A 22,836-nucleotide genomic window follows, 5' to 3' on the forward strand; every position below is an offset into this window, starting at 1 on the left:
GGCCCATTAGCAAAGTGGAAACTTTATAGTCTCCACAGTGCACTTTTATTTTTGGATTTACGAATGAGTAGAGGTTTTGTTTTGTTTTTTTAACAAATTTCTGTCCCAAGTCCGGATAAGAAGTCACTCTCAAAAAATGTTATGAATCAAAAATCTGAGGGGAAAGAGAAGGGGAAGAATCAGTTTGCATTAGGGATGTAAAATCCTGTTTAATTGACTAACTGATTGAACACAGTGTTTAACTGGTTAACCGATTAAAGAGGGGGTTGATGAGGGTGCCACTCCAGTCTGGCTGTGCTAGAGTGCACCCTTCCCCTCCTCCGGCTCCTTCCCCCACGGTGCTATGGACAGCGGCTGCTCCGGCATGGCTGGGCCAGGGCTACCACCAAACAGTGGCTGCTCTGGCTGGGCTGGAGCACTCTTGACCCTTGGTGGGCCCCGCCGAGCTGGGGCAGCCTCCTGCCCATAGTGGGTGGGAAGCTGCATCAGTCTCCAATAGTTAACCAGAACCTGTAAACCCCATCTGTTGAGGGTTAACTGGTTAACCATTTACATCCCTAGTTTGCATCAGTCAAAACACTTCAATTTTAACTGCTTTTTCTATATTAAAAAAAATTATTCTATCTTACATTTTGAAAAGTCATTTTGAAATGGTAACCCAGAATCTTTCATTCTATGTTTCAGTGAGGTTTCCTCAATAACTATTAAACATTTATCCAACAATTTTGAGTTAAGAAATTTGTCTAAATTGACCCTTTCCTGCAAAAAAAAATTTTTTTTTAAATGATCAGCATTTTTTGAAATAAGCACATTTAGTTGAACAATTCCTGATCAGCTCTGCAAATTAGCTTTTTTCCAATAGGGTTGGATCAATTCTTGTTACAGCTTGCCTCAAATGTAAATTGCTTCAAATGTAAATTGCTTTTATGTATCAAGAACAGTTATTTACCTTATGAATACTTGTGTTACTGTGCTTTTCTAAATAGGTGCAGCTCTCTTTTAATTAAACCTGTGGTGGAAGGTGATGCTAAAATTTGCTACAAAGCATGATACCTAAGAGCAATTTAATAATTTTATATTCAATGCAAGGTTTGAATGGTGTGCAAAAATTAGGATATGAGATCCCACATTGAATAATAAGGATAAAAAGGAATACTGAATAACCGTCTATTCAATGATTATAGCCCATCACCTGTGCTCTCTCCTGAATAAGACAGAGTTGCTGTGGAAAAAAATAATATATAATCATGTAATTGAATATCAGATTATAATGCATACACAAAAGAGCATTGAATTAAGGTTGTACTGGCAACCTTTATTCTGGCACTTTTTAACTTTTGACTTATTCATTTGTAATCTTAACATTTTTGGCAGGGAGGAGAGAAAGCGGTGCCAGGTACAGGCAGTCCCCGGGTTACGTACAAGATAGGGACTATAGGTTTGTTCTTAAGTTGAATTTGTATGTAAGTCGGAACTGGCTCCAGATTCAGCTGCTGCCACTGAAACTGACCAGGGGCTGACTACAGGAAGCCGGAGGCAGAGTTGCTCTGCCCCCAGCTTCCTGGAATCAGCCTGATCAGTTTCAACAGCTGCTGAATCTGGAGCACAGGACCAACCCGGCAGCACCCCAGCTGCTCTACCCGAGGCGTCCCGCAACAAAAGCCTGGTCTGCTCGAGGGGGGAGGGGGACACACTAGCTGCGCCCCCTGCCCCCCCCCCCCAGCAGACTAGGGAGACCGGAGCAAAGCCGCACAGGCGGAGGGACCCCGCTGCCCGTGCGGCTTTGCTCCTGTCTCCCTGGGGTGCTGGGGGGAGTTCCCCCCAGCACACCAGGGAGACCCGAGCAAAGCCGCACAGGTGGAGGGACCCTGCCGCCCATGTGGCTTTGATCCTTTGCCCCCGAGCAAAGCCGCACAGGCGGCAGGATGCCGCCTGTGCGGCTTTGCTCGGGTGTCCCTGGTCTGCTGGGGGGTCCAGCGACTTTGCTGGACCCCCCCAGGAGACCAGGGAGACAGGGAGAAGCTTTTCTCGCCCCGGAGGACATGGGTGGCGACCCACCGCTCGTGAGCTCCGAGGCGAGAAAAGCCCCGTTCGTAAGTGTGGATCCGACATAAGTCGGATCCGCGTAAGTCGGGGACTGTCTGTAGTTATGCATGCTGAGAGAGTGTGTCAGTCAAATCACGTACTACAGGCCTTAAGAAGCTTCACAACTGACGCGTTTGTTGATAAATTTCAGAGGGGTAGCCATGTTAGTCTGTAACTGGAAAAACTTAAAAACCAACTAATAGTCTTGCAGCACCTTAGAGACTAACAAAAAATATAGGTTGTATCATGTGCTTTCATGGGCACAACCCACTTCTTCAGATGAATAAGTTTAACAGGTCCAGTTTTCAATTAAATAGCACCGAGAGGGGATGTGGGGGAAGAGGAGGAAAAAGAAGAAAAGAGGGGAAAATTGTCAATTAGAGTGTCCATGCTAAATGAAGCTGATAAGAATACTTAGTACCCACCTTAAGAATAGTGATAGAAATGTAGCCGTGTTAGTCTGGTGTAGCTGAAACAAAATACAGGACTATGTAGCACTTGAAAGACTAACAAGATGGTTTATTAGATGATGAGCTTTCGTGGGCCAGACCCACTTCCTCAGATCAAATAGTGGAAGAAAATAGTCACAACCATATATACCAAAGGATACAATTAAAAATTAATTTTTAATTGTATCCTTTGGTATATATGGTTGTGACTATTTTCTTCCACTATTTGATCTGAGGAAGTGGGTCTGGCCCACGAAAGCTCATCATCTAATAAACCATCTTGTTAGTCTTTAAAGTGCTACGTAGTCCTGTACCCACTTTAAGTACCTTTGTTTGTTTTTATATGTCATTAGGATGTGGAATGTAGCAGACCATCCAGCAAATGTCTTTGTTTAGACTTCTATTGTAGGAATCAAACTTACAAATGAAATTAAGTTCTGTAGCTTCCCTGTCGAGCTGGCTTTTGAAATTGGTTTGAAATAATAAGATGACTGTGAGATCCATTAATGAGTGCCCAGGCAAGTTAAAATGTTCCCCAACAGGTTTCTGTGTGTTGCGTTTTCGGATATCTGATTTGTGTCCATTAATTCTTTCTCATATAATTTAATTTAATTTAAGGTGCTGCAAGACTATTTGTTTTTTAACCTTTGTTGGTAGTCTCAGGAGAGACTAAGGATTAGTCAGGAACCAAAGGATTACAATTGTCAGTTGTAAATTTTAGTGAGATTTTTTTTTTTAATTGAAATACATCAAAGCCAGGAGTAGGTAAAGCTAATGTTTCAAGAAAGTGTAAATATTTACAATGTTTTCTCCATTGACAGGTGACCTGAGTATCTCGGCTGAACGCTTGAGTGAGAAACGTTCACCAAATGATTTTGCTTTGTGGAAATCCTCTAAACCAGGAGAGCCCTCCTGGAACTCTCCTTGGGGAAAGGTAAAGATCTGTGTGTTTCAACTGCAAACATAATACATAAGCCAATCATTCTACAATTTATGGACAGCATCTGTATTAATGTTTACAACAAATGATACAGCCTCATCTTGAATATAAGGAAATGTTCATTGGAATAATATTTTGCTCAGTGGCATTGAGCAAAATAGCAAAGTAGCATTCTTTTAATAAAATGCTATACAGTGTAGTTATCCAGTTGTTAGTCATTTCTCAAATAGAAGTTTATGTGCAAAGATTTTGTCCATTACATCAGTATTATCAATGTAATTCTAGACATGGGGATCTGTCATGTCCACTTTCCCATTATCTCTCTCACTATTAACCTCCTAAAGTTTCTGTTCAGTGTTCAAATTAAAATGTCTGTTGGAATGAATGGGGAGAAGGTTGCACTCATTTAAAAGTAGTTTGTATAAACAACTTTAAGGGTCCCAAGCCTTATAACTCCTAGAATAAATGCATATTTTCCAATATCATTACCTGAATGCCATACTTAATTTTCAAAGTATTAGAGGGGAAGGATTGTGTTCTGTATCTATCTGCTCATAGTTATTACAGCTTGGGAGATCTTGAAATTCAACACTATTCTTGTATCCTACCAAGGATGAGAATTAAAAATCTATTCTTCCTCATACATCTGTGGGTCATTTTAATTTATTTATATTTATTAGTGGACAAATGAATGATTCAGAAAGCAGTTTCTATTTAGAAGGGTTTCTTTTAAAATCAAAAAACAAACAAAAAATCCACGAAATATTTAACCTGTATTGAAGTAACTTGTTTATCTGTAATCAGGGCCGTCCAGGTTGGCACATTGAATGTTCTGCTATGGCTGGATCCATTCTGGGAGAGTCGATGGACATTCATGGAGGGGGATTTGATCTTCGGTTCCCACATCATGATAATGAATTGGCACAGTCTGAGGTAGTGATGTAATCAACATCTTTCTTTAGTTTCTCTTGCATAAGAGTTTTTATATTTGACTGAAACTTAAAAAAAAAATCCACTAACACCAAACTCTTAAGATGCCATTCTCTTAGCTGGTGACTATCAACAAAATAGTTAATTTGATCATATACAAAGTGATCTTCAAGGCACAAATTTAAAAAGTAGTTACTAGAATTTTTTTATTTTTTTCTGACTTTCTCTCTGATTACTATAATCTTGGGTATTATTTATAACTACAGGCAGTCCCCGACTTACGCGGATCCGACTTATGTTGGATCCGCAGTTACGAACGGGGCTTTTCTCGCCCCGGAGGACACGGACTGCGGGACCTCGCGGTCCCACCGCCCGTGTACTCCGGGGCGAGAAAAGCTGCTCCGCGTCTCCCTGGTCTGCAGACCAGGAAGACGCGAAGCAAAGCCGCGGAAGGGCTCAGGCAGCGGGGCAGCCCAGGCGCGCCTGGGCTGTCCCTCTGCCGGCTTCCCCCGAGGCTTTGCAAAGCCGCGGAGGGGCTGGGGCTGCAGGGCAGCCCAGGCACGCCTGAGCTGCCCCAGCCCCTCCACGGCTTTGCAAAGCCTTGGGGGAAGCTGGCAGCAGGACAGCCCAGGCGCGCCTGGGCTGCCCGGCTGCCCGAGCCCCTCCGCGGCTTTGCAAAGCATCGGGGGAAGCCGGCAGCGGGACAGCCCAGAAGTGCCTGGGCTGCCCCGCTGCCCGAACCCCTCCGCAGTTTTGCTCCTCGTCTTCCTGGAGACCCCCCAGCAGACCAGGGAGACACGGAGCAAAGCTGGGGAGGATGCGGGCGGGACCGCAGCGCATCTCCGCTGTCCCGCCGTCCTGGTTTCCCTGGTCTGCTGGGGGGCACAGCTAGTGCGCCCCCCAGCAGACCAGGCTTTTCTTGCCTGGGGTAGAGCAGCTGAGGCTGCTGGGTTGGTCCTGCAGCGCTGCTCCTCGGCGCTACTGGACCAACCGGGCAGCACCCCAGCTGCTCTTCCCCAGGTGTCCCCAAGTCAGCCGCTGCTTAAACTGATCAGCGGCTGACTACAGGAAGCCCGAGGCAGAGTTGCTTGGATTTTGTTACAGAGAATAGGTTTCTGAACAGGAAAAAAAAATGTGTGTGGTATGTGCACATATGTGTTTAAAAAAAAAATCCAAAAACTGACCCTTTCTGTTTGTGGTTTTGCTGCAGGCATATTTTGAAAATGATCACTGGGTACGATATTTTTTGCATACTGGTCATTTAACGATTGCTGGCTGTAAAATGTCTAAATCTTTAAAAAACTTCATTACTATCAAAGATGCACTGAAGAAACATACAGGTAAAATCTTATTTATGGAAGAAACTCTTTTATGAAGTTTGTAAAATATATTTTAAAGACAATTAAGTCAGGAAAAGTAGCAATTTAAAAAAAGTTATAAATTGAATGTTATTTCTTTTGTACATTTCCTGATTAAAAATCAGATTTGACACACTTGGGTTATTTTAGGTTAGTTGTTGCTGGGGCTTTTTGTAATTGAATTTATGCTTTACAGTATTTTTTTAGTATATAGTATAGTAATGTATGGGGGAAAGCATTGGAATACTCACTTGATTTTGCTTGTAAAAGGATGGTTAGTTCAGCATTTAAGACATTAAATAGTCTAGGTATTGGTAGTCATGGATTCAAGTCCCTACTCCACCTCGTAATTCCCATGTGATCTAGGGCAAGTCTCTTATGTCCAGATTTTTCCAATGTGTTTTACCTCTTAAAAATGTAGGATTTTTAAAAGGCCTTTGAAAATCCCACTAGACACCTATCCACTTCTTTCTGCTTCTGAATACCTTTATAGATACGGCCCTTAGATTCTCTGTGCCTTAGTTCTACATCTGTGAAGTGGAAACAGTAGTATTTCCCTACCTCACAGTGATTTGGTAAGAATAAGCACATTAAAGACAGCAAGGTGCTAAGATACTATCATTCTGGGGACCATATACATGTAGTATATTTTTCTACATTTCTGCTTATAGTATATTTATATAAGTATACCATATAAATGTAGTATACTTCACATCTTCATTTTAAAATTCCTAATAGCACGACAATTACGGCTGGCTTTCCTGATGCACTCTTGGAAGGATACCCTGGATTATTCAAACAACACCATGGAATCAGCTATTCAGTATGAGAAGTTCCTGAATGTAAGCAAAGTTTTTTTTTTTCATCTTCCTTACTTTATAAACTTTGTGCTATTAGATACCCCAATAATGCAAACCAGTCTCAAAAGGAGCTAAGTACACTCAATTCCTTTGAATTCAGTGGAAACTGAGAGTTCCTAACACTTCTCAGGTTGTATTCAGTATCTTACACGACAGAGCCCATTTTTGTATTACAGGCAGTCCCCGAGTTACGCGGATCCGACTTATGTCGGATCCGCAGTTACGAACGGGGCTTTTCTCGCCCCGGAGGACGGGAGCGGCGGGACGCCCAGATGCGCCGTGGTCCGCCGCCCCCGTCCTCCAGGGCGAGAAAAGCTGCTCCCCATCTCTCTGGTCTGCAGGGAGACGGGGAGCAAAGCCTTGAAGCACGCCCGTAGCGGGACAGCCTGGGCGCGCTTGAGCTGTCCCCCTGCGGGCGTGCTCCGCGGCTTTGCTCCCCGTCTCCCGACCAGCAGACCAGGGAGACGGAGAGCAAAGCCTTGGAGCACGCCCGCAGCGGGACAGCCCGGGCGCGCTTGAGCTGTCCCCCTGCGGGCGTGCTCCGCGGCTTTGCTCCCCGTCTCCCGAGCAGCAGACCAGGGAGATGGGGAGCAAAGCCTCGGAGCACGCCCGCAGTGGGACAGCCGCGGCGCGCCTGGGCTGTCCCCCTGCGGGCGTGCTCCAAGGCTTTGCTCCCCGTCTCCCGAGCAGCAGACCAGGGTGACGGGGAGCAAAGCCGTGGAGCACGCCCGCAGGGGGACAGCCCAAGCGTGCCCGAGCTGTCCCGCTGCGGGCGTGCTCCAATGCTTTGCTCCCCGTCTCCCTGCAGACCAGGGTGACGGGGAGCAAAGCCTCGGAGCACGCCCGCAGGGGGACAGCTCAAGCGCATCTGGGCTGTCCTGCTGCGGGCGTGCTCCGCGGCTTTGCTCCCCATCTCCCTGGTCTGACCCCAGACAAGGGAGATGGGGAGCAAAGCCTCGGAGCACGCCAGTAGTGGGACAGCCGCGGCGCGCCTGGACTGTCCCACTGTCTGCGTGCTCTGCGGCTTTGCTCCGCGTCTCCCAGGTCAGCAGACCAGGGAGACGGAGCAAAGCCGTGGAGGACTTGGGCGGTCCTGCCACCCCTGTCTCCCTGGTCTTCTGGAGGGGGCTGTGCAGCTAGTGCCCCCCCCCCCAGCAGACCAGGCTTTTCTTGCCTACCCCTGGGGTAGAGCAGCTGGGGGCTGCCGGGTTGGTCCCACAGCTCCGCTCCGCTCCGGACCAACCCGGCAGCACCCCAGCTGCTCTGCCCCAGGCGTCCTGATTCAGCCACTGCTGGTCAGTTTCAGCAGCGGCTGAATCAGGACGCCTGGGGCAGTGCAGCTGGGGTGCTGCTGGGTTGCTCCAGTAGCGCCGAGGAGCCGCGCTACTGGAGCAACCCAGCAGCACCCCAGCTGCTCTGCCCCAGGTGTCCCCAAGTCAGCCGCTCCTGAAACTGACCAGCGGCTGACTACAGGAAGCCCGAGGCAGAGTTGCTCTGCCCCAGGCTTCCTGGGATCAGCCGCTGATCAGTTTCAGCAGTAGCTGACTTGGGGACGCCTGGATTTCTTAAGTTGAATCTGTATGTAAGTCAGAACTGGCGTCCAGATTCAGCCGCGGTTGAAACTGATCAGTTTCAGCAGCGGCTGATGCCAGTTCCGACTTACATACAGATTCAACTTAAGAACAAACCTACAGTCCCTATCTTGTACGTAACCTGGGGACTGCCTGTACTGTGATGAATGAGGTGGCTTTTTTATGTGCTATGTAAAACCTAAAGATTGATTTTAAGGGTGGTAGCACCATTATGCAGAGTTACTGCATTAAAGTTACAAATCATTCATGCAGCAATTTTAGATCCTTCATAATTATGCAGGCAGGCACACAAAACTAACCCAACAGAAATGTCATCTTAGTGAAATACACTAGCTATTACTTTTTTACATACATTTTGACATGTTTCCTTTTACACCCACGATACCTAAAGTAGTGGGAAATATGTGAAGAGATCATTAGCCATCCAGGTAGTGCAAGAGTCACATGTTTTGCTGAATATATGTGGCATCTTTCATTTAAAATAAATACTTAGTACAACTGCTCTTTGTCCCTACTTACTCACCTCTCAACATTTCCACATAGTTCTGCACATCAGAAATGTTGTCTTAAGTGAGTCCTGTTACTGAAATAAAAAGATTGGTGTATGTTAAGGCTGAGGTGCATTTGCAGAGCTATCTGGAAAAACCTCCATGACACCTGTGCACTGAGTGCAACTCAGATCACTCCAGTTAAGTCCTGCTTTTCACAAGTGATAACTTGACACTGTTTCATTTTTTAAAGAGTGCAATTAGATTTGGTCTATCAATTTCTACTAATGACAGTCAGTTTATTGTGGTGACAGGAAAAGCATTTAGCAATGCACCTTACCCACTACATCAATGCTAGAATGAATTGTAGGGAAATACACTGACAAGATTGTTACATGGACTCCAAGGTAAAAAGATCATAGTTTAAAGAAATTAAATTGCAGTGTTCTTAGTTAATGTCTAATATCATGTTGGTGTGTTCGGTCACAACCTAAACCAGTGTTTCTCAAAGTGGTCTGCAGATCCACTCTGAGAAGTCTGCTAACTGTCCGTTACGGTTTGTTTATTTACCAGCTCCGCAACCACGGAGCCTTGTGACTCCCATTGGCTCTAGTTTGCTGTTTGCAGCCAAGGGGAGCTGCAGGAAGCAGCGTGGCTTCCCTTGGGCACAAATGGCGAACCAAAGCCAATGGGAGCTGTCAGGGTCCATGGCTGAGGAGCCAGTAAATGAACAAACTGCAGTGGCCAGTTAGCACTTTGATAAACACTGACTAAGACAAAGCACAGCTTACTTTGTTATAGTAAACCTTGGCAGTGTCTGAGTTATGTTGATTTCAAACTGCATTCCTTTTTAGGAGTTCTTTTTAAATGTAAAGGATATCCTTCGGACTCCCACTGATTTGACAGACCAGTTTCAAAAATGGGAATTTCTGGAAACAGAGTTGAATAAAAGGTGAGTGACATACATTTAATTTCTGCATCAGTAGCCATTTATATATGTGCGTACTTTGGGTTCATGTTTTTCTTAACTGGCATTTCCTTTTCTTGAAAAATATTTTACACTCCTATGGTGCCTTCCATTGATTACTTTACAAGCTGATTAATTTAATCTTGCAACAGCTATATGAGGTATTTTTCAGCATATCATACAGAAATTAACACATCACTTCTCTTGACATATTGAAAGGGGCGTATTGCACTGGTGTTTCAATTGTATCAGTAACATAATACTTTGAAATTGTAAAGTGCTGTGGGAAACTGAGACAAATAAAAATTAAGTGATTTGCCCAAAATGAGAGAATAAAGATCAGAACTCAGAAGTTTCAGACTTTTAACCTTACCCTCAATCTAGTAAAAACAAAATAGAGATATTGGCATTATGGTCTCTTTCCCTTCAGCTAATCCTCTACATTTTAATGAAATCCCAGTTTACTCATGGTAATTTAAACATGCTGTGTGATTTGATTCTTCATTTTTAAAGTCAAAGCAACATATAGTTAAGTGTGTCTTTGGGAATTCCCAAAGTCTAACAGAGATGGCATTTAGTGTGATGCAGAGAAGGGATTAAACTACTGTTTACAGCAGGCAAGGTTTCCTGCTAGTTGATGAGGTCAGCATATAACAGTGAACTGGAATCTTCAGCACTGAATTTCCATCTGCAGTTGCATACATTTGGCATTGTACTGTGTAATAAAAATATTTTTCTCCTAGCTCCCCTGGAATCTTATAAGTCCTGGCTACGTTGTGTCCCCAGTGTTGGAAAGATGGGTACCTTTTTATCAGTAGCAGCTGGGTAAATTGACTGATGAATGGGGGGAAGTCAAAACAGAAAATGATGAGTAATGGAGAGTGAGAAAGTCAAGAACAAGACACACAGGAGGGAGAAAGAAGATAGGGATAGGAAAAACAGAAGTAATGGGAGAAGAGAGTATTTGCTTCCTCCACCTCTTTTCTTTCTCCTTTCCCTTTTCTTTCTCTCTGGAGTATATTATGGCCTTTGGATTTTTAAGTAAAGATAACTACAGGTTGAACTTCTCTAGTCTGAGACTTTGGTCCAGCAACATCCGTGGTCAGGCATCCTCGGGGACCCTGTGGGTGCTCCAAGGTTGGAGCATCTGGGGGGTCAGGAGGATGAGCTAACGTGGCAGCAGGACCACAGAGGTTGCTGGAACAGAGAGCTTAGGGTCCAGCGGCAGGCGGGTGGGCAGTGGCAGGGAGCCCAGTGGCAGGAAGCAGCAGAGCTGGAGCACCCCCAGCTCCGCTAGTCCGCCTTTAATCCACCCTTTAATCCATTCATCAGTTAAACAATATATTTAACCAGTTAACTAGTTAAACAGAATTTTACATCCCTGATGAGGATATAAATTGTAAACTTGTCTTTTCCCTGATTTAGCTTTTACGACAAGAAGGCAGCAATTCATGAAGCGCTGTGTGACAACATTGACACTCGCACTGTCTTGGAAGAAATGCGATCTTTAGTCAGTCAGAGTAACTCCTATATTGCTGCTAAGAAAACTGCCAGACAAATGCCAAATAGATTGCTGCTAGAAAATATTAGCTCTTATCTCTCTCAGATGCTAAAGGTAAGTGATAATGAAATTTTACATTAAATTAAAAAATATATTTATCCTAACACTACCCAGCTACTACAGCAATGTTTTCCAAACATGTATGCATCAGTATAGTTATTCTTTAGATATTGCAAGATTGTAAAAAGCCAGTTGCTTAAAAGCAAAATCATAACATTTGGTGTATTGGGGGTAAAAAAACTACAGTTCTTTATCAGAAAGAGGCAGCAAGTGGGGAGGAAGGAGAGAGAGTGATTCAAAGTGGCAGCGCTGCATGGAGCCCCATGGAGCCACGTGGCACTGCCACTTTGAAACACTGTGGCGAACACAGGGCCACTAGGGAACTACTTGAGTTTCCCACTGGCCCTGTGCTCCCAACAGCACTTTTGCCTTGGACGTGTGGCAACAGCCCTGGGGTTGTTGCTACACTTCAAAGGCAGCAGTGCCCTTATTGACTAATTGAGTAGTCAGTGCAAATAGGATCAATTATTCGATTAGCTAACTAATTGAAATTTTACATCCCTAGTGTATGGCAGGAAAAAAAAACGTACATGGAAAATTATATAGTGAACAAAGTAAAGTTGTGCAATCAACATCACTAAGGCAACATTTGACTGTCAACTATTTAGAATGCTTTAAAAATAAAGAACAATCTCCTAGCAAGATGCTTGAATATTGACTACTAGATGAACTGGGTGGCCTCTTCAAATGTCAGGATGTCTGATTTTAGTTAGCCTCCAGATATCTTCTGTTGAATCAGTGTGTCTTTAATTTTCTTTTCCTTCACTAGATATTTGGTGCCATAGAAAGTGATGAAGCTATTGGATTCCCTGTTGGAGGAAATGGCCAAAACATAAATGTAAGTGGGAAACTGAGTGCATCCTACTAACTCATTCTGTATCTGTTTATAGCCCCTTGAAAGATTAGATTTAGAAAAACAGTGTTATAGGGCCATATTCTGTTCTTGGTTACAGTGGTGTAAATCTGAAGTAATTTTATTGACTTGGATGGAGTTACTCCAGATTAACTGAGGTGTAAGAGAGAAGAATTTGGCAGAATTTTCATCTTCATTTTAATGACAGTCAAATACTGCTGCTACTATAAAAATAAATAAATCCCTAAGACCCTACCCTTCCTTCCCACACACCTTTATCTTGTCATGAGGTTAGGCAAGAGAAAACAACACCGATTACATACCGTACCTACTATCTCATTACAACTACTAAATAGATAATATTTTTACAGAATTAGGGCTCATTGAAGTGCACCTAAACTAGCAGGAAGGCAATTGGATGGATATTGATTCTGAATTCAGTCTCACTTTCTGATTTCTTTGTAAGCCGTAATGGTTATTTAATGGATAGTTAAAGGACCTATATTTATCTGGTTTCTGCTTTGCTGCTATTTTTTGGGGGAGGAGGGAGCGTGAGGGTTTCTCAAAAATCAAAAAGGGGGCGTGATGCCGAAAAGTTTGGGAACCACTGTGCTAGATGAACAGAACTATGCTACCTATAGTACTACTGCAATAAGCTATTTCTGTAGAGAGCAATTAGGACACATCTCCTGGGGGACTCTGAAGTTCTGTCATGTAGGAGCAATCTTTGGAGGGGAATAGGAAGGTAGCACTCAGGAATGAGGGGAGGCCAATGATTTTGGTCTCTGTACAGAAGCAAAGTCTAACCTGCTAAATGGTACTCTTTCAAGTGGTTTTTTTTGTTTGTTTTTTTTTAATTTAGCACAACATCTGATGCCAGAATTTGGAAACATGGTTACATGAGACCATTCAGATTTAAGTGCAATACATTTAGAAAGGTATTTTCTGTTTTCCCCCAAAGAATGGTGATGAAAACATTCACAGAATAATCTGTGTACAGTATAGCAAAACAAAACTACACAGCCCATGTAACCTATCATGAAAAAAAACTTCCTTTGTTAGAGGTGAGGCAGATGAATGAATAACCAGACTGTGTCTCTGTCTATCTAGGTATTTAGTGTAGTACTGGGTGCCCATTATTGCAGTGGACTAAATAAGCTTTTACTAGGCATTCTATACCTTTTTTTCTCTTTTTTCTGGACTGTAGAGGCAAGAGAGCTGTTTGAAGAAAATGGTACTATTCTGTATCAAAAATCATAAATATTGGACTTCTAATTTAGTTCCGAATTAGCAAACACTGTTATCTCAAATTACACCAGATAAGCCAGGCCTTGTTACTAATCTTTCATGGGCTTACTTATTTTTTAAACAGTCCTCACAATGATTAGAGCTAAATGTGCCTTGCAGAAGGACTGGCATTAGTGTGGAACAACAAACAAAATCTTTCAATGTTAAAGTAATGCCGCCAAGGTTAGTAGGCATCAAATGAGCTGATCGTGGAGGGAGTTTTAACATTTGTTTGTAAAATCCACATAATTCTTCTTATCTCTTCTTTTGTAAATAAGCACTCTGGAGATTTTAAATATGAAAAATGATGTCACAGCCAAGCACACATGAACAAGTCTATAGTTAATTTTGTAAAGAAATAGACTTTTATTTCCAGCAGCCATTATATTATTGACTTGATTTTCACAGTCTCTTCCTTTAAATTAGTTACTTTCCTTGAATCTTTTGGCAGTTGCACCTCAAGTTTTTTTTGTTCTTTTTAGCAAAGTTATCCAACTGAAAGTTCTTAGTTACTTTATTTGGAGCCTGTTGAAGTCACTGGGAGTCTTTTAATTGATTTCAGTCTAAATTTACTAATCACAGAAATATTTTGTTCTATAGCTTGAGACTACAGTGATGCCATATCTACAAGTGTTGTCTGATTTCAGAGAAGGCGTGCGACAAATTGCCAGAGAAAAGAAAGGTAAGGGTTAATGTAGCTTTTTTAGTATCTGATTTACATAAATAGCATGTCTGCTTTTAAAGTAAAAATGTCATATTTATTTGAACATATGTATACAAAAGTAAACCAAAGTTAGTTTGAATCTTTAAATCTTTACCATGTGTCCTTTTAATTATGATTATCTTTTTCTGATGCTTCTGAAGTTTGTCAGGTTAACTGTTGTTAAAAGTATTCAGAATTTCATATCATTGGAAGGGGGGAGGCACAGGGAGTATGAATTTTCTGTTTCCTGCAATGCGCTAGTGATGGCAAATGTAAAAGAAGATGCAGTTCCTGCCCTACAGGGGGCTTGTACATTCTCAAAAGTGAAAATAGTAATTATTCCTTTTATTGGAACTATCAACCTGTTTGACTACAAATAGGCTAAGTTGTTTCTTTGTTGTTAGATACCACAGTTTGATTGCAAATCCCCAGATAGTATTTCTTTGGCATATTCATAAGGGAGTTTGCTGGAGGTTGTTGCAGACTTTTTTTTCTTCTCTTTAGAAGCTTTGCTGCTTCTTTCTATGTTGGCCTCTGAGCTGTGTTGTGTTATAAATGCTAGTCTATTAATCTCTCTTTGCTTTTCACATGTTGATGAGGTCCTAATGGATTTCTTGTTATTCTGTGTACTGTTCCCCAAGGGTTTTATGCATCTTCAATGTATATTTGATACCTATTTTCTTAAAACTAATTTTATGACTGAGAGCGAGCTTTGAAAACAAAATGGGAAATATGTTGATTGTTTTTTTTAATAAAATGGTTTGGATTGAGTAGATTGATAAAAGCTAGCAAGGAAGTTGAACTGTAATTGTTACCATACTGGAACATATTAGCCAGAACACACAGAATAACTATCTGACAAGCACAAAATGCTTCCAATAATGTGATTATTCTGATATAATCAACAAACTTATGTTGGTCTAGTTGATCTTAGTCTTAATGATTTTAAAGGTTATATGTTTTAATTTTGAATTTTTTGAAGTTGTAGATCTTCAGTTCAGAATGTGAGTTTGAGTTCCTTTTACTATTTAAAACGTACATCAAATTTATTTTTCTTTATGCAAAAAATCTCTGCAGTTAATGTCATCTGATTAATAGGAGAACAGTTTGAATATTTAGGGGCTGCTAGTAGTAGATTTTCTGGAGAAGAAACCCAGTTCTGGAACTCATTTAATTTTCTGCTGATCCACCAGAACTCAGATTTGTGTACCATATAAGTATGGGAACTTCTGTGTGAAAATACGTCTCTTCAAATTAGTGGTTGGAAATATTGCCTCCAAATTTATGCTTTTATTTGAGGTAGTTGTAAATTAAGGGAATTTTTTTATAGCCAATTGCTGGCAAGATAATGTTAAATATAAATAATTGTGTTCTAATTTTTAAAGGCCCCAGAGACTTATGCTATGGGTATGAGTCTTTTAAAGGTAACTTTTTTACCAATAACACAATCCACAAATCATTCCATAACTCAAGCACATGTAATCTGGGAATCTTTTAAGAAGACCAGATGGAGCTATAACAAAGTGTGTATTCAAACATTATTGAATAAACTCTGTCTTCAACCAAAATGGCCTAATCATAGGCCATTCAAACCTTATGGCTGTGTCTACATTGGCGCGATCTTGTGCAAAAGCGGCTTCTTTTGTGCAAAAACTTGCTGCCTGTCTACACTGGCCACAAGTTCTTGCGCAAGAACACTAACATTCTAATGTATGAAATCAGTGTTTCTTGCGCAAGAACTATGATGCTCCCGCTCAGGAATAAGCCCTCTTGTGCAACTGTTCTTGCACAAGAGGCCAGTGTAGACAGGCAACATGAATTTCTTGCGCAAGAAAGCCCTATGGTTAAAATGGCCATCAGAGCTTTCTTGCGCAAGAGAACGTCTACACTGGCATGGATGCTCTTGCGCAAAAGCACATCTCTTGTGCAAATGCACATGCCAATGTAGATGCTCTCTTCTGGAAGAGTTTTTGCACAAGAACTCTTCCGCAAAAGAGTTCTTATGCAAGATCATGCCAGTGTAGACGTAGCGATTATGCGAATAAAAGTCTTTATTCACATAATGTTTGGGACTAGTGGACAGCTGAATCTGAAGCCTGCATTATTCATTCTAAGTGGAGTCTTGATTAACCTGTGAATGTTTCTATTGATGATGATAAATGAAGAAAGAAAAATACCCCTGATGTTTGCTAGGTGTACAGTGGGCAGAAATGACTCTAAGTAAAATGCTTTTTATAATTTGTCAATGTGTCAGGTAACTTAATATCATGCACCTTTAGGTTTTATTTCAGTACTCGTGCAACCGCAAAAGTTCCTGTATTTCTGCCTCTTGCACCATTCACATTATTGCAGATTTGCTGATCTAACACAGGGGTTCTTAGTGCTAGAGAATAATTTTCTACTGAAGCAAAACATTTTATGCAAATGTTTTCAAACACCATTGACTCTTGCATCACTTGCTTTTGTTTCTCAGTATATGCATGTAGCTTTTTCCTCTCTTTGCTTATGTCTTTGAACAGTACCTATTTTTGCATGAGTGATAAATCTTGAGACCCTGATCACTTCTGGCTATTGACAGCCAATGGCACATCACATCAGCAAGAATAAAATGATAGTTATGCCAATTACCAATTCCGTAAAATCACATTCTCCTAAAATTTGTCAATGTTTCTGCAAGTGACTATCTTGAATGGATAAAGAACAGAACAGCACGTTGGGAAAGATTTTTCCATAGAAATGGCAAATGCCAATGTTTTTAGTTAGCATAGTTTTGAGAATGTATCTTTCCAATATCACACAGCTTCTCCACTGTTTGGTTGTGTGTAGGTGGGATAGATGTTGTGATGCAGCAGGGACTTGGTTCCTGATTTTGCCTGTTGGAAATCCTCAGGCAACATGTAGGTGGATTGGCACTTCCCTGTATGCCCTGGCAGGGTTCACAGGATTTAAGGCCAGAAAGGATCATTCTAATGATTTAGTTTAATCTTCTACATAGCACAGGATAGGGTTCCAGCCAGCAGTTTCTGCATCAAGCCTGTACCTTCTGTTTGAGCTATTCTTTATCTTTTTAAAGAGATAGCCAGTCTTGATTTAAAGACTTCAAGTGATGGAGATTTCTAGATACATTGCATCTTTTGATAGCTTTGTGTCATTGGGACATCTGTTTTGTTTTGTTTTGCAGTCCAGTTGTGTTACAAAAGCAGGGACAAACACAACACTTGTCGTTCCACGAGGAGTAACGGTAGTTCGGAATAGGAAGCCTAATCCGAACTACCTAGTCCATGCCGCGTGTAGCCGTGGGCACGGAGTCCGAACTAGCGGACATTTAAAAATGTCGGCGCCCGGCAAGATGCAAATGAAGTCCGGGAAATTCAAATCCCGGGCTTCATTTGCAACTTCAGTTGCCTACATTAACCACCCTAGTTCGAACTAGGGTGGTAGTGTAGACATACCCTCAGAGTTTGATGTGTGGAGTGGGTGGTTGGTTTGTTTGTTTGTTTTGGCGTCTCACTTGTATGCAGCCCCCAGCTGATTTTACTGTGGATCAGCAGCCTCTGACCCAAAAAAGGTTCCCCACCTCTGATCTCTTACTTTGAAAGAAAGCAAGAAAGAAAGCTGATCTAGCTACAGTAATTTCTTACTTGCATTAAATAACTACATAGCAGTATGGAAGAGAAGTACATTTTTATTTTAAATTTGTCAGAACTTTGAATTTTTCTGTGCATTGTAGTAACTGAAGCACTGCAGTTGAGTGATGCACTTCGAGATGACATTCTTCCTGAGCTTGGAGTTCGATTTGAAGATCATGAAGGTAACAAATTGTATTGTAAATTGTAGCTATTGCTAAAATCTGGTGAATTATTTTCTTAAGGTATTGAAAAATTTCCGTATGATCAAGAATAATTAGGAATCATTGTCAAATTTACTGAATGCACAGAGCTTTCACAGTTTTAGTTTTTTTAATGTTTAAAGCATTCAGATAAAATGTACATTTGAATCTCTATGTATGGTGCATGGCTCTTTAGTCATTTCTAAATGGTCATTTGGAGACCGTGAATCATGCCTTGTCTACACTAACTCCTACTATCTATCTAAACCAGATGACTTCAGCTACGCAAATAGCATAGCTGAATTCAATGTATTTAGTGCAGCATGTAAGGTCATCATGGGTTGCTCTCCTGTTGTCACCAGCTACTTTTTTCATCCTGGTGGAGTACCGGCAGTGATGAAAGTAGAGTGATTAGAGAACAATTTATTACATCTAAGCAGATGTGATGGCCGGTGGATCAATAGCTGCAGCATTATTAAATTAATGGAGATTACCTATCACTTAGAACTGGAAGGGACCTTGCAAGGTCATGGAGTCCAGTCCCCTGCCTTCACAGCAGGACCAAGTACCATCCCTGACAAATTTTTGCCCCAAATGGCCTCCACAAGGATTGAACTCATAACCCTGGGTTTAGCAGGCCAATGCTCAAACCACTGAGCTATCCTTCCCCTCCAAAGGAAAGCAGAGATTTCTCCCAACACTGGAGAATGTGGGCATCGATCCCATTACCTCTCGCATGCAAAGCGAGCGCTCTACCACTTGAGCGAATTCCCCTGCTGTTATCCCTGGCATAGTTGGAGACAAGCCCACTCTTAATACAATTTGAAAAGAAACTACAGAATGTGTGTTGAGAAAAATTCGTGGTACCAGACATGTAAGTGTTTGTGTTTGTTTTTCTTTGTTTCGCCAGGGCTATCAACTGTGGTCAAATTGGTGGACAGAGAAACTTTACTAAAAGAAAGAGAAGAAAAGAAAAAGGTTTTTGATTAGTTTAATTCTTTCACATTAAACTAGTTTGTGTATTATATTATTTTGCATATGTAAAGTAAAACATAATTATTGACGGGACATATTTCATCGCTGATTTGTGAGAGAAATGGCAATTTTAACACAAACAAAATGGGAAATAGTATATCCAAACAGATAGCAGAACTCAAGTGGCATTTGAGAAAAATAATTTAAGATAACTGCTTGAAAGCATGTTATAGGGAATTTAAATATTTTTTCAAGTTTCAGAAGTCTTTATGCAGTTATGATGTGCTGGGCATGGATTATTTATGCTTTTGTCTCCATGGTAGAAAAATGCCCGTGAGTAAATTATTCTGTCATATTTGTAAAGTAAAGGTAAATATTTCCATATAATTGGACAATATTGGACACCTGCAGATGAAAAAATTTTGACTCTGGCAAAAAATCATCAGCTGAAAGTTTTTAGCAAAAAATCTGAACCTTTTGATCAGGAAATATCAGTGCTGCATGGGAATTAAAGTTCAAGTGCTTTTTGTGCCCTCCTCTTCTTCTTTCTGTGGGCAGGGCTCTCAGGCTAGACTACATCTTGACTGCGGAAGTACACTCACTACTAAAAGAATCTTTGGAGAATTTAGCAGTCAGACTCTAATATGTCTAAGCACATGTAAATAAGATTTTTCAGAGATTCATAACTTGGCCAAATTTGGACAGTTTTCTATAGAAATAGCAAAAGGTTCACTCCTAATATAAAAATAACTCTCCCAAATTTTGAACCCTTTTTTCAAAGTATGGAGGATTGTGCAGCACTAGAGTTTCTCAATCACAATTGTAAGGATTTATTTAACGTGGGCAAACAATGGCTGAAATACTTCTGTTGAAACTTCCTAAAAATATATCCAGCTCAGGCAGACAGCAGGCAGGAAGAAATTGAGTGTGAAGAGTTAGTTTGGTAAATATATAAGTAACTAAAAACAGAGGTCTTCTAATGGACTCATTCAGTAACCATAATTATAGATGGTGTTACCAGTTTTACCTACGATCAGATATGTAAAATGTATAGTTATTTAGCTTACATTATAATTTAGGCTTTCCTGATCCAGAATCCTTGGGACCTGACCAGTCCTGAACCAGGGAGTTTGCCAGACAAAGGGAGGCCAATGCTGGCCACTCTGTTGTCAGACTCCAGCCCTTGCCACTGAGCTCTGCTCCCAGCTGCTGGGCCAACTCTCTGGTCCGTCCTGCTGTACTTGTTTTTCCCTGAGAATGCTCCAACCCCAGAGCACCCACAGGATCTCAGATGATTCTGGAACACGGATGTTTCTACATCAGAGTCTTACACTGGAGAGGTTCAACCTGTAGGAAGAAATAACCTAATGCAATGGATTTAATTTTGATCTAAGTAATGCTGTTTTTCAAATTTACTTTTTATAGATTGAAGAGGAGAAAAAAAGAAAGAAAGAAGAGGCAGCTAGGAAAAAACAAGAACAGGAGGTAAATACTCAAATAAAAGTGGGCATTATGTTTTTGAAGATGTTTTAGTGGCTATATTCTTATGCAGACAAGCATATACAATGGGCAGAATTTTCAGTGCAGCCTCATCTGACCCGCTTTTACTTCTTTATTTTTTAAGACTGAAATTTAATGGAGTGGTCCAAAGAGCCAACAGCTTCCACAGGCTCCTGATCAAGGTTGGGGGGCATAGGTCCATGCTCCCAAAAGGGCCTTGGGCCACAGGGGCGGGGTAGCTAGCCCTCTGCACCTGACCATCCCCACCTCTCAGAGCTGCACATAACGTGTTGCATCAGGTGGCAATTTAAAGGGCCTAGGGCTCCAGCTCTTACTGCTACCTCAGTAGAGGTGGCAGCAGCTGTGAGCCCAAGCCCCTTTGAATTTCTGGGCATTGGGGCAACTACTCCCTTTGTCTCCTCCCCTCCCCCCAATCAGTGGGTCTGGGAGTGGTGTTTAATTTTGGGGTAATTTGCTCACAATTATTTGTGCCTACAAGTTAGGTTTCTTAGAGTATGTCTACACTAGCCCCCTCGTCCGAACTAGGGAGGCTAATGTAGGCATTCGAACTTGCAAATGAAGCCCGGGATTTAAATATCCTGGGCTTCATTTACATGCTCCCGGGTGGGCGTCATTTTTAAATGCAATGAGGTGTAACAGTTAATCCGAACTAAGGACTTAGTTCTGATTAACTTCTGACTGCCGCATGTAGCTACGGGCAGTCAGTTCGGACTACAGGGCATTTAAAAATGGCGCCCACCCAGGAACATGAAAATGAAGCCCAGGATATTTAAATCCCAGGCTTCATTTGCAAGTTTGAATGCCTACATTAGCCTCCCTAGTTCAGATTAGGGAGCTAGTGCAGACATACCCCTAGATCAGTGTTCCCCAACCTTTTGAGGTTGTCGGGCGCCAGGGGGCGTGGCCGTTCGCCCGCCAGGGGGCGGGGACACTTGCACGCCCGGGGGCGGGGCCCCCCCATAGCTGCATGCCAAGAGGCGGGGCCCCCCCATAACTGCATGCCTGGGGGCGGGGCCCCCCCATAGCCACGCACCCGGGGCCGGTGCCCCCTCCAAGGGCCACGCGCCCGGGGCTGGTGCCCCCACCCTCAAACGCCGCGCGCCTGGGGCCGGCGCTCCCCCCGCCAAGCGCCACGCACGCCTGGGGCCGGCGCTCCCCCCGCCAAGCGCCACACTCCCGGGGCTGGGGCCGGCGCTCCCTCACCCCCCCCCCCAAGCGCCACGCGCCTGGGGCCGGGGCCGGCCCCCCCCCCCCCCAAGCGCCGCGTGCCCGGCGCCCCCCCCCCCCCGACAAGCGCCGCGCGGGTCCGGCGCCCCCCCCCCCCCCCGCCAAGCGCCGCGCGCCTGGGGCCGGGGCCAGCGCTCCCTCCCCCCGCCAAGCGCCGTGTGCCCGGGGCCGGCGCTCCCCCCGCCAAGTGCCGCGCACCCGGGGCTGGCGCTCCCCCCGCCAAGCGCCGCGCGCCCAGGGCCAGGCCAGCCCCGAGCACCTGGCGGGGGCATGCAAATGCCCCCACGGGCGCCATGGCGCCCGCGGTCACCGTGTTGGGGACCACGGCCCTAGATATTTAGGTCTCTTATGGCACCATAAAAATCCCACAAAATCTGAACAGAGATAGGAGATTCTTTAAATACTTTGTAGTACATAGCTGTGAGTAGGATACAGCATGTACAAGTTTCAGAGCTCTGGTAATTAAGGAATATTTCACTTAGAGAGGCTTCTGCATTTGTATGGAGCTATATCTATCTCATAGAGCTTGAAAGGTCATCCAGTCCAGTCCCCTGCTTTCACAACAGGGCCAAGTACCATCCCTGACAGATTTGCCCCCAATCCCTAAATGGCCCCCTCAAGAATTGAACTCACAATCCTGGGTTTAGCAGGCTAAAGTTCAAACCACTGAGCTATCCCTATTTTCTTTCTTTTTTTATTACTCTGGAGATACGCATGAAAACAGCATCTTTTTCCTTAAAAGTTCCTCTGTTCCTGCTATTTATGCTTCACCTGAAGTCTAATTCTTTGTGAAGACAAATTCTTCTCTGTAGCATCTAATTGTAACTAAAACAAAAGCTTAAGACTTCAAGTGAGGAATAACCATTGAGAGCAGTTGGTCTCTTGTAGAGCAAAGCTCTTTTTTCCATGCAAATGGCACTAGTAATGCAGTACAGGAAAGTAAATCCTCAAAGTATGAAATCCAGGGGGAACTGTCTGTAAATAGATGTTTCCTTTTCATGACTTTATTGCTTTTAATGATCTAGAGAGGCTACCATTTTCAATAAAACTAAAGTTGAATTTTCTTTTAACATGGTTCAGTTGTTTTTGGGCCCTGACCCTGCTATCACCTGCATGGAGCCTTATTCAAATCACAGGATTTCTGCTTGGGC

The 22,836-nt window shown here is 42.9% G+C and overlaps 1 protein-coding gene across 4 annotated transcripts in view; it reads left to right on the plus strand.

The window, feature by feature from the left end:
• The window catches only part of CARS1 (cysteinyl-tRNA synthetase 1), a 56,472-nt gene that overhangs the window by 26,840 nt on the left and 6,796 nt on the right, over positions 1-22,836 (plus strand). For all 4 annotated transcript variants that reach the window (XM_006134900.5, XM_006134899.5, XM_025190597.3 and 1 more), the window contains 11 exons: positions 3,356-3,468; positions 4,279-4,407; positions 5,615-5,744; positions 6,501-6,604; positions 9,557-9,654; positions 11,095-11,284; positions 12,060-12,128; positions 14,031-14,112; positions 17,864-17,944; positions 18,873-18,940; positions 20,363-20,422. In XM_006134900.5, the coding sequence (XP_006134962.3) occupies positions 3,356-3,468; positions 4,279-4,407; positions 5,615-5,744; positions 6,501-6,604; positions 9,557-9,654; positions 11,095-11,284; positions 12,060-12,128; positions 14,031-14,112; positions 17,864-17,944; positions 18,873-18,940; positions 20,363-20,422 (1,124 nt within the window). The remainder of the gene's footprint in view (positions 1-3,355; positions 3,469-4,278; positions 4,408-5,614; positions 5,745-6,500; positions 6,605-9,556; positions 9,655-11,094; positions 11,285-12,059; positions 12,129-14,030; positions 14,113-17,863; positions 17,945-18,872; positions 18,941-20,362; positions 20,423-22,836) is intronic.

Source organism: Pelodiscus sinensis, chromosome 5 (assembly GCF_052426305.1).
Source record: "Pelodiscus sinensis isolate ZL-2025 chromosome 5, ASM5242630v1, whole genome shotgun sequence".
Lineage (NCBI taxonomy): Eukaryota > Metazoa > Chordata > Testudines > Trionychidae > Pelodiscus > Pelodiscus sinensis.